Source organism: Typopeltis vanoorti, chromosome 25, assembly GCF_054136105.1.
Source record: "Typopeltis vanoorti isolate ZY-2024b chromosome 25, IOZ_Tvanoo_1.0, whole genome shotgun sequence".
NCBI lineage: Eukaryota > Metazoa > Arthropoda > Arachnida > Uropygi > Thelyphonidae > Typopeltis > Typopeltis vanoorti.
Genome location: NC_143573.1, coordinates 3,409,876 through 3,422,567, shown reverse-complemented (window position 1 = coordinate 3,422,567; position 12,692 = coordinate 3,409,876). Strand labels below are relative to the sequence as shown.

The 12,692-nt window shown below is 34.1% G+C and overlaps 1 protein-coding gene across 1 annotated transcript in view; it reads right to left on the bottom strand.

Annotated features, from left to right (window-relative positions):
• The window catches only part of MED8 (mediator complex subunit 8), a 151,414-nt gene that overhangs the window by 60,051 nt on the left and 78,671 nt on the right, over positions 1 to 12,692 (bottom strand). Inside the window, exon 3 of the mRNA XM_090414747.1 lies at positions 12,027 to 12,171. Within this exon, the coding sequence (XP_090270873.1) occupies positions 12,027 to 12,171 (145 nt within the window). The remainder of the gene's footprint in view (positions 1 to 12,026; positions 12,172 to 12,692) is intronic.

The window sequence follows — 12,692 nt, the reverse complement described above, 5'->3', positions numbered from 1 at the left end:
GATGTTATACTTCTAAATAAATCCGCTACAAGTCTGCAAGATACTCTGACTAAATTGAATAGCTGTTGTAATAGATATGGTATGAAGGTCAGCAATAAAAAGACAAAGACAATGAAAATAGGCAGAATCGTTAAAAATGTCAACTGTGTTGTGAATGGGAACCTGTGGAACAAGTAAAACATTTCAGATACTTAGGCACGATTTTTACTGAAGATGGTAAATTAAATATAGAAATAGACAACAGAATCAGCAAAGCTGGTATGGTGGGAAGTCAACTGAATAAATTCATATGGAATAAGAGAGAAATTAGTCGGAACACTAAATTAGCTGTATACAAGACAGTGTTCAAAGACTAGAGACCACAGATATGAGAGTCCCGAGAAAGATTATAGGCGTGAGCAGATGGCATCAATTGCAATATCATATTAAAAACGAGAATATTAGGAAAGAACTTGACACTGTCAGCATCCAGGGATGCGTTAGCAGAGCTAATCTCAGGTGGTATGGTCACTTAAACAGAATGGGCGAGGAAAGATTAGCAAAACAAGTGTTCTCTGCCAGGTTGGCAGCAAAACGACCCAGAGAAAGACCTAGATATAGGTGGATTGATATGCATAAGTGTACAAAGTGCCTTAGACGATAGAAATATAAGATCTGATAATGTTGGAGTCTTGACAAGTAACAGACTGATTTGGAGGAAAATTGTAGATAGGAAATTAATAATGATGTAATTTTTTTCATGTAGTACTATCATATCCTGTACACCCCTTGAGGGTACATGGCAGGAATTTGATGATGACGACGACGTACTTTTATATTTGTCAACATGCCACACCGTATGCATAAGTGTACTAATACTCTTTATGATTATGCCATAATTAATTATTAATACTTATGTTAGGTTAACACTTTGAGTTCTATACCTACTGGGACTTAAAGAACCCTGTATCCTGAACAATTTTAGCTCTATTTAAAAAATTGCTATGCAGTATTTATTTGGAATATTCAAATAATCATTGTCTTTTAGGTTAACATCTTTGACAATTAATTGGAACAAAAATTTTAGTTATGTATGTGGTATGGGCTACAGAAATGGGTTGCATGAAATCAAGGTTTTTGAAAAAAATAAAAAGTTAATTTTTTATTAGTTTCTATTGATATTTACTGCTTTAGTGTTCAAAATTCAACAAATTCAGTCAAAATATTGCTTAGATGTTTAAATAATGAAAATTATAAATGAAATTTATGTGCGTCATTATTATGATGAAAATATCATTTTGCATCACTATAATTATCCACTATTGGCTACAAGAGTCAAATGGTAAATTATTAAATTAGGCCATTCAGTTTTTGAAATGCCATGATCTCGAATTAGAGTATTTGTTCTAATTCGTGTTCACTCAAGAACCATTTTACACCCCTGCTTTGGGCACCACTGGATCCTGATCTGTCCATGGTGACCGAGAAATTCAAACTGATCTCTCAGGTCACAAGAAGAGAGCTGTGAATCCCTTATGTTGTTTACATTGGAGCAGCCAGCATCATAATGCTGGTAATATAAACATGTAATATAAACATGTAACGATGTAATATAAACATGAACATGTGCAATCGTACGTGACTAGCTGATGGGCAAGCATTACGATATACTAATATGAATTCCCTTTTTTATTGATAAAACTCAACCATCCTCATGGATAATGAAGCTGAAGGTTCAAATTTAACTATAGTAAAGTCTGATAATGTATTTCAAGCACATATTATTATTTTCGGAATTTTTAATTTAGCGATGTAAATATAAATCGCTGAGATTCTGGGTTTATGCGCAATCAATGTATATTTCATTCGATAGGACTCAAAGTGCTAATGTATGAACTTTAAAAAAATGGGAAAGGCATTTACAAGTAAGTTAGTTGGGACCAAGCCCTAGTCTTATTGAAAAAGAATTAAGAACCACTGATCCTTAAGATTCCTGGACTCTTTCCTTCTCTAATCGCACATGCATTCATTATGCATTTCACGCCACGTATCCACCAGTAGGCAGAAATAAGCAGCGGCAAGTATATTACTGTTGTGCATGAGCACTGTTTTGTTTTTGCTATAAGTGTGAATTATAAAGGTAATTTAATTTAGGCATATAATAAAATGTTGATTTTTTTGAAACTATAAAAAAGTGCATTTGATTTAAGTTTTGAATTATTTTGTTACAGTTCTACTTAACACTGATGAAAATAAAAAAAGAAAATTATCACAATCAAGCAGCAGAGAGTTCCAAAGTTGGTGAACTGAAGAGTATGGCATGATTAACAAAGACAATAAGGCAATGTGTATTTTATGTTCCAAGACAGTTGTGTGCAGAATGTTGTCAGTAAAACAGCATTATGAGATAAAGCATAAATTGCTCCTTGAGAAAAGCAAGAAAGAAGAGAAAGAATTTATTGCTTGGGTAATTAAAAATAGAAATATTCAGTCAACAACCCTAATGAAATTTATTGACAGTTGTTCAAATATAACTACTGCTAGTTTTTTTGTCTCAAATGTAATTGCCAAACATGGCAAACCTTTTAGTGATGGGGAATATATAAAAGAAACATGGTTAAAATGGTTAAAACTGCATACAAGTTCTCTTTGAAGATTTTGAAAACAAGGAAAAAGGTATTCAAAGAATAAAAGATATGCCTTTGGCTAGAAACACATTGAAAGAAATATTTTTAGCCATTTCCAAAATTCTAACTCATCAGAAAAAAAAAAAGAAATAAAATCTTCTGGTTTAATTTCTCTGTCTTGATAGAGTACTGACATAATTGGATCAGCTCATTTAGCAATTTTTATTCGTTATTGTGTTGGAAATAATATCAAAGAAGAATTGATCAGTTTAACATCATCATCAGCAACAACAACAAAAGGAATAGATATTTGCAACGCAGTTGTAAATGAAATTGCTGAAAGAGATATAGATCTCTCCAAAACTGTATCAGTAACTACTGATGATGCTTGCAATATGACTGGAGAGGAAAATTTTTTTGTCAATTTATTTACCAAACATATTGGATATTCAGTTCTGGGTTTTCAATTGCATTATACATCAGCAGGTTTTACGCACAAAGGCTAGTTTCAAGCCACTGGAAGATATTATGAGCTTTGTAACAAAATTGTCAATTTTATATCGACAAACGCTTTAAATAAACAAAACTTTATAGAATTATTAAGTGAGATACACTCAGCACACAATGGTTTACTTATGTACAACAACGTCCGATGGTTAAGTCATGGGAAAGTTCTTCAAAGATTTGTTGAATGTTTAGATGAAGTCAGACTTTTTTTTACATAATGAAAAAATCATTGAAAAATACAATCAATTAATGAACGTCAAATGGATTTGGAAATTAATTAAATGTTAAACTGCAAGGTGTTAACAAGACAGTTATTGCCATGCCTGATTCAATCAAAGCATTCAAAGCTAAATTACAAATTTCAATCATGACGTTATTTACAATACCTTCCAATATTTTACAAATACAAAAAAATTCTTTGCAGATCTAGAATCTCATGAAAAACAGATCAAGTTAAATTGACAAAAGAGTTTTCTACAGTTATTCAGTTGATAATCAATGAATTTTCTTCAAGATTTATGCAGTTCAGGAAATTTGCAGAGACAAAATTTATTTTGCATTCAGACTCAACCTCAGCAGATAAACTCAATTTGGAGATTTTCAAGTGGCTGAATTTGTAAGATACAGAAATACAACTAATGAATTTTCAACCCAGTTCTATATGAAAACAAGCGTTTTCCGATTTGAGAAATGACTTGGAAATAACTGAAAATGATTGATTATTGGGTGCAATTAAAAATAATATAGAAGAGGAAATAATGAGAACTTGGAATGCCATTCCTGAAACTTTTAATTGTTTAAAAAAAACTAGTGACAGCTATACTATCAATTCTTGGGAATCATTATTTTCCAAATGAATTTTATAAAAGATAAAAGACAGCTTAAGAAATAGAATGACTGATGAATCTAGTTCAGTGTGTGTGTGTATTACTAAAAGTGACAAAATATGAACCTGATATAAAGCATTGGCATCTAATGTACAACAGCAAAAATCTATTTATCATTGATAAATTAATAATAGACTGATATTGATTTGTATACGACAATGTTTATGTCAAATTATGAGTTCATTTTTAAGAAATTCTATGTTAACTCTTAAACTTGTCTCAATAAAATTCTGAATTAATTTTCTATGAATTTTTCACCTATTAAAAACTGCCAGGCATGTCTCCAACTCGATAAATATTTGTAAATTTTTGGCATGTGCACATAAAAAGGTTTGCCATCACTGTCATAAGCCATTTTGTTTCTTATGAATAAATGATCAATACAACTTACTGAGTTGTTTGCTTCTCTCACATTGCCATCCATGTATGCAAGAATCTCATGAGTAGATAATATATTTTTATATTCTTCAGTTTTGCTATTATTCTTATATAAATCCAAATTTATATCCCCACCAGTATAATGTTATTGTGCTTTAAGGTCTTTAGGACATTATTTAGCTCTGATAGAAATATATCAACTGGACCATCGTGTGCACAGTATATAACAAATAGAAGAATATTCATTACTGTGTCATAAATCATTAGTTTCAGCACTATGCATATTTGATTCCAATTTATGAAAATTAAGTCTTTTTCCTAGCATACAGAATTAATCCACCTGAATGATTATAATCACAACAGTCATAATATGTGTCATAATTAATGAGAATAATGATCAATTTCAAGTTGTTTGATCCATATTTCACTTAAGACTAGCATATCTATACATGATTCAATTTCTGTGAAAAGTAACGTTAAATTATCAAAATTTGACCTTAATGATGTAATATTTACATGATATTTACATGATATAAGTTGGTATTCTTAGATGAATTTGAAGTAGTATCAAAAAACTTTTTACAGAGGTCAGATTATATAGGTTTTTACAACTGACAGTTGCACAAAGAACTAAGTTATTCATTGTTCCAGTTATTCTTAGGTAACATTTAGATTTAGTTAGAAGAGAAATTCATTGCAATAACCTTGATTTCTTTTTCTTTTAAGGTTACACGGTGATCAGCATTCATATTTACGAATTTAGGGACACAAAGCACGTGTTGAAATTATCAAAAGTCAGATAGGGCTAAATGGCCTTGCCTACTCCCCGTGTATAGGAATAAAAAGGCGTTAGCTGATTTAAAAAAAAAAAAAATAAAAAAAAAAAAAGAGCCTGTGTAGCTCAGTGGATGAGGCATTTGCACACCACGGCGCTTGGCCACACGAAGGAAGACTTGGTTTCGAGTCTAGTCAGCGACTAGAGGAAATTTTTTAAAGCCTTTTTTCGACCAGTTCCTGAGTTAGTCGATCTCTGGCACGGGCAAGCGGGTTTTTCGTCCTGTAAACTCAAGAAAATCGACCGTAGAACCAACATTATTTCAGACATTAAATATATTGTGTTAGGGTTAGGAACCACGAGATGGCGGCACATTTGAGCCATCTCTCTTCACTGTGCACCGCTTAATTGGAGATAGCCCTGGGCCATCTATCTCTGTTTGGTACCAGTGGAGATTGAACTGCCCACTCAATCTCCAAAAGTCAGATAGGGCTAAATGGCCTCGCCTACTCCCCGTATACGGGAATAAAAAGGTGTTTTTTTTTAATTATTAATAAAATAACACTCGACGTTTCGACCGCTGTATTAAGGTCATCATCAGAAGGATACATGTGTATAGGGAACCAAGCTACATGCTCTTGTACTCTACACTGGTAAATTAAATCTACATTGTTAATTAATCTTTTTCTTAGCCTGACCTCTAGTGATAATTAAATAAATTAAAATAAAAATTGAAAAAATAAATAAATTAAATAAATAAAAAACTACAATAAACTCTGCTAAAGTCCTCATGTACTAAGATTCTTCTGTATTTGTACAGTTCAAGTTGCTATGGAATGTTAAGGAAAAAAAAAAAAAAAAAAAAAAAAAAAAAAAAAAAAAAAAAACATGTCTTCTTGTAGTGGGATTTTTCTTTGCCTTGTTCTGGTTGCTATAAAGGTTGCAGGTGGATCCTCCACGCTCTTGGAATGGTTAGGCAATCATTTTTGTTCAGATTTGGGTTATGTTTGAGCATTTCACATGCTTCTTTGAATTTCCTCTCGAACCAGGTTTTGGTGCGGTGTAGGGACTTGATATTTTTCCAATCAATTCTGTGGTATGTTCGGATTGCGTGGTCTGAAAGGCCAGTTTTTCCAAAATGGAGGTATTTAATGTGTCGTTTGTGTTCGTCCTTCCTAATTGGGATGGTTCGCCCTGTTTCTCCTATGTATGGTAGGTTACACGTGCATTGTATTTTTTATACCCCTGGGTAGGCTAGGTGTGGAAGAGGATCTTTGGAAGAACTGAGTAGGTGTCTTAATTTTGTTTGGGGGTTTAAAGGTGGCTTTGAGATTGTTTTTGTGTAGTGTTCTGTCTATTATTTATGTTAGAGGCATTTCCGTCACTTCGCGGCCGTGGAACCAAATGGCAATAGCATTCTTGAAATCTTTTTTGTTTTTACTAGTATCTCTGCGGAGGATCTTGTGAATAGTTTTTTACTGTATCAATTTTTTATAAATGGATGGTTGATGATCTTGTATTCCTGGTTTAGAGCTTGTTCATTTGAACAAATAGTTTGAGCTCTGTGTTTAAGGGTGCTTATGACACCTAGTTTTTGTGTTGGGTGGTGATGAGAATTTTTGTGTATGTACTGGCCTGTGTGTGTAGGTTTGAGGTAGACTGAGAAGGAGAGACAGCCTGAGGGAAGACGTGTGATGAGTGTGTCTAGGAACGGAAGAGAGTTTTTTTCTATTTCAACGAATTGGATACATTTGTGTTGTTTGTTCAGGTGGCTAAGAAATGTATTTAGTGCTTCGCAGCTGTGGGGGGCCAAATGGCGAAAATATCGTCGACATATATGAGCCAAATTTTGGGCTTTAGGCACGCTGACTCTAGAGCTTGTTGCTCAAAGTCTTCCATATAGAAGTTAGCAATTGGGAGGTGAAAATGGTGAGCCCATGGCTGTACCCACTTTTTGAAGGCAAAAATTGTTTTGCCACACGAAATATCTGGAGCGGAGTACATGGGCAAACAGGGCTGTGATGTCGTGTGAGAAACATGTTCTGTAGGAGCAAGACAGTATCATTGACCGGGACATTGGTGAAAAGGGAAGTTATGTCAAAACTGACTAATAAATCTTGGTCACTGAGTGTAATGTTTTTAATTTTGTTTATGAAATGTGTATTTTTTTGTGTAGGAAGGGGACTGACCTACCAATTCCTTGAGTGTGGTCACTAATTTTTTGGTGATCAGCATTCATGTGATAATTTGTGCTCGTGATTCCTTCAACAATCGGATGTTGTGGTGTGTCTGTTTTGTGTATTTTTGGCAGGCCATAAATTCTGGGCGAGTGGAGATAATGAGATATTAGTTTTTTTGTTGTTTCTTCCAGCCATGTGTTAATGAATTTAATTAATTCAGTTGTTTTCTTTTTGATACATTTCGTGGGGTTGTAGTTTACCATTTGGTAAATTACAACCCCACGTTGTAGTCTGATACCAAATGGTTCATTTTCTCTATGTAAGTTGTCCGGTCTAAAACGACAGTGGCATTCCCTTTATCAGCTTTTGTGATTATAATGTCCAGGTTATTATTTATTTATTTTTTATTTTTTTAGGGATTTGAAGGCCAGTTTTTCTGTTTTGTTTAGGGTTGCTGCTTAGTTTTTTTTTTGTTTGAATTTAGTATAGAGAATATTTTCATGCATGTTTTATCAGCTAGATTGGCGGGGAGGGATCTTAAACCTCTGTCGATATGATAAATGATATCAAGCTTCTTTACTGACCTCAGTGCAATGCAGTAGTTTAGACCTTTCTCCAGCAGTGAGAGTTCACCTTGGGTGAGATTGTAGTTTGATTAGTTGTTAACCAAGCCATGGTCCGATAGTTACTCCTAGCTAACGAAGCTAGGAGCAACCAACCACTATCGGACCACGGCTTGGTTATTTTGGAAAAACCAGCCTTTCTGACCACACACTACAAACATACCACAGGATTGATTAGAAAAATACCAAGTCTCTACACCACACCAAAACCTGGTTCGAGAGGAAATTCAAAGCATGTGAAATGCTCAAACATAACTCAAATCTGAACAAAAATGATGGCCTAACCATTCCAAGAACGTGGAGGATCCACCTGCAACCTTTATAGCAACCAAAACAAGGCAAAGAAAAATTCCACTACAAGAAGACGTGGTGCCCCCCCCCCCCTAACATTCCATAGCAACTTGAACTGTACAAATCCAGAAGAATCTTAGTACATGAGGACTTCAGCAGAGTTTATTGTAGTTTTTTATTTATCTAATTTTTTTTTATATATTTTTTATTTTTTTCAATTTTTATTTTATTTAATTTAATTATTGTTAGAGGTCAGAATAAGAAAAAGATTAATTAACAGCTTTTTCTATACTGGTAAATTAAAAGATTTAATTTACCAGTATAGAGTGCAAAAGCATGTAGCTTGGTTCCCTATACACGTTTCCTTCTGATGATGACCCCAATACAAGGGTTGAAACATCAAGTGTTATTTTATTAATAATCAGTAAAATAATCATTTCAACATGTGTGTTTAGTATCCCTAAATTCGTAAATATGAATAACCTTGATTTGTTTGTAGATTTTTCTTTGCCAAGTAAAGTAACATGCATGCTTAATATTTGAAGATTTCAAAGATATCTGGGGAAGTGGGGAGGAGTTTGACATTATTGAATCAAGAGTGTCTGTTAGTGATACATTAATAAGTAAAGATACAATATCAAAACTAACTATTATGTCTGAATTTTTTAGAATGTAATTTTTTACTAGAGAAATAGTGGATATTAAAAATCCAACATTATCTCAAAGCTGAATATATGTAGAAACTATGAAAGTTTCATCATTTTGACCAGAAAACTTATGAGAATACAATCCTTGGCATCAGAGTTGCCCTAGCTCACACTACTTAAAAGAACACGACTACTGCCCAAGCGTCTGTATATTTGCTTTTTTATTAGTGCATTGGATAGAGGTTTCACTGGCCTGCCTCGCTGTTTTGAACTGGTCGGTTCTCTACAGAGACCATGCAGAAACCTTAAGAGAGCAAAAACTCTCATTCACTGTTAAAGAAATACTAGGCAGTGATCATGTTCTTTTAAATAATGAAAGCTAGGGCAACTCTGACGACAAGGATTATATTCTCATAAGCTCTATGGTCAAAATTATGAAACTACATATATTTGGCTTTGAAATAATGTTGGATCTTTAATATTCACTTTTTCTATCATTTATGTTCCAAAATGAAGCTGTATGGCTCTTTCTTTATTAATTATTTTTACTAGAGATTTGCAATGAACAGAATTTTGTGCCAAGAAGTAACTTTTTTTTTAATCAATAATTTATGATTTTTTTTTCTTCTTCTTGAGACATAGTGAGGATCATCACCATCATCAAATTTCTGATATGTACCTTCGGGGGGAAAGGGGGTCCTATCAACAATTTTCCTCTAGATTAGCCTGTTATCTGTCAACATTATGATATTATCAGATTTTATATTTCTTCTAAGGCACTTTTATCCTGTATCAATCCACCTACATCTTGGTCTTCCTCTGGGTCTTTTTCCTGCCAGCCAGCATGAAATTCCATCATGTTGTACCATCATTTTGAAATATGGTTTAAACCAATAAGAATACAATTTGGTTGGCTAAAGCCAAAATTGCCAGCCCATTCTTCTCGTGGTGCACCTTGTAGGGTGCACCACGAGAAGATGAAGATTGGACATCAAGTCAGAAGTCCTGGTCAGTTCTCCAAAATCCCCAAAAAGACATGTGAAGGTCTCCTACCAGTTATCCAGCTTATACCCTTAAGCACCTCACTCTTGATCTATAATTTGGTAAATTGTCATCTAGAACAGTGGTTCCCAACCTTTTCCCCACTTGTGTACCCTTTTTAAACCCATTTCTATAAATTGTACCCCTTGATTTTAAAATAGCTGTTTTTAAATACTGAGAATTTTGTTCAGTGCCTATCTTAGTGTAAAATAGTTTACTTTACTTTTTTTTCTGCAATTACTGATTAATTTTCGTGTACCCTGAACAGCACAGCATGTACCCCCCCAGGGGGTATGTGTACCACCAGTTGGGAACCAATGATCTAGAAGATCTGTACTTTTTTTTTTTTTTTTGTATTCCTCTTGATTCATAATGATATAACCTTATCAACTTTAAAGTTTTTTTTTCCCTTTTCTTCTTGCATAACTTTAAGGCAGCTAGGTTTGTCTACTGAACTGTATTGGCTATTGTAAGAGGAAGAATGTATGACCCATGTTCTGTATTGATAATAATTTCTAGTCTAAGTGCTTTGATGTGACAGCAAAGTTATGTCCTTGATTGAGAATGCTTACAGGTTTTTCTTTCCTATGTTTTGTTTAAATATTTATTCTTGTAAAAAGTTAATGTTTATTTTTCAATTCCAAATAACATATGAGGTATGTGGCCAAAAGTTTGGGGAATATGACCATAAAAAAACAATTACTTTATCTCCTAGTCCACAGTCTCCTTCGAAGTAGTTCCCTTGTGCATGTATACCGTGATCCTGGTTTTTCCATGATTCCATGAAAGTCCTCAAGAGTGACTGTGTTTGGCAGAGGCGCTCAACAACGGAGTCAACAGGATGCCCTTTCAGTCAATATTTCATCTTGAGGAACAGTAAAAAGTCGTGGGAGACGAGATCAGGAGGATAGGGAATGACTGTAGTAGTTTTGGAAGCCAAGAACTGTTGAACCCATTAGTCACTGTCCTTCCTCTTGTCTGGATGTTTGTACCAAATGCTCTTCCTTAGCCATTCAAAACCTCACACTAAAACATATTAACAGTTTGACCAGGAGACAGGAATTCTTGTGTATAATGCCTTGGATGTCAAAAATCAACATTGACTTGACTGCTTCAAACTTGAAGTACATTTTTTGTAAATTTGGCAACTTCTACTGATGATGACTGCTGCTTTGTCTCAGTCATAACTGTAAATCCACGATTCATCACCAGTTATTACCTTGGAGATTTATTTATTCATATGGCATGAATAACAAAACATGCAGTACAATACACTGTCACTTTAAAAACATATAAAATTAAAAGTCATTTTAAAAACCAAAAGGTTTTTAAAATGACTTTTAAATAGGTCAAATAGTTCATAGCTTCGGGTGTAGCACTTAAAAAGTCCAATTTGTCCAATAAATAAATAAATAACCTTGGAGATGAAGTTGGTGTTATTTCTGGTTTGATCTTTGAGCTCCTGGCAGACAGCAACGTAATGTTCTTTCTGGGGTCATCGCTCAGCAGTCTCAGCCCAAATTTTGCAACAATGCATCTCATCAAAATGCACTGAATGATGCCATATGACAGTCTTACCATCTCACAAATATCATTGATAGTTTTCTTACAATGTGCAAGGGTAGTCTCAAGCACTTTTGCAATGATTTCCAGTGTAAAAATTATTGACGTTCGTCCAGAACACTCATTGTTATTGACAGATGTTCATCCTTGCTTGAAGTGTTTGTGCCATAAAAAGGTTTTACTTTGGCTCATAGCATTATCACCATATGCATTTGGTGAGTTCCTTTCTATAGCAGTTTTTTTTAAGGTTGAAGCAAAATTTGTTGCAGGTTCATTACTCCTTAAAATCTGCTGTTTCAGTTAAAGAAGAAAATAGCTGAAACACTAAAACAGGTTGTTACAAAAATGCATGTAACCCAAGAATAGAGCCTCTCAGCCTGCCAAGGTTACTGCCCCCCCATTATAGTGGCGAAAGTCAGAAGGCTGAACTATAACCAGTTCGCATGCGCTATTCAAATTCCCCCAACTTCTAGGCCGCAGCTCATATTGTACTTTTGAAAATATACAAGCAATAGAATAGAAACTTACAGCCAAGTCTTCATCTCTATCTGGTGATAATAATAGTGGCAAAAGAATACGATTCCTGAGTGGAGGTGTCTTGTCATTTTTCAGTATCTTTAAAAGTGTACTAATCTGGCCAGATAAAAGAGCAAAACTATCTAAAAGAGATGGCCTAGGGAAAAAATGAAATCATTAGACACTTAATTTTGCATTAAGCTACACATATACAAATAACCCAATTTGAAAGTAACCTAAGGATTATTCTTTTGTTTCTTTATAGAATAAATACATCACTTCTGGTTTGCTGTCTCAGGTTGACCCGAGCCCTGTTAGCCAGAACATTTAGGATTTCTAATGAATTCATGCATTTCCAACTAATTCTCCTAATGTTTCACATGTATTAGAAAGATGGAAAGGGTGAAGAGACCAGATAAGAGAAGATTTAAAACAAAGAAACTTGAGCCAGAACAGCATTTGTGAGGAAAGAAAAGAAAATAGGATAGGGATTCAGACCTTGGATTCACCCTGAATTGACCTGACAGTTTGTTCCTGTCAGAGTAATTGATAATGAAGAATCTGAGGATTAATGAAATTGGTGTTATATACTTGGGTTAACAGAAATACACTGGACAGGATTAGGGAAGTAAAAAGATGCAATAATCATCTGATCCAAGAAAAGTACAAAACACGAAT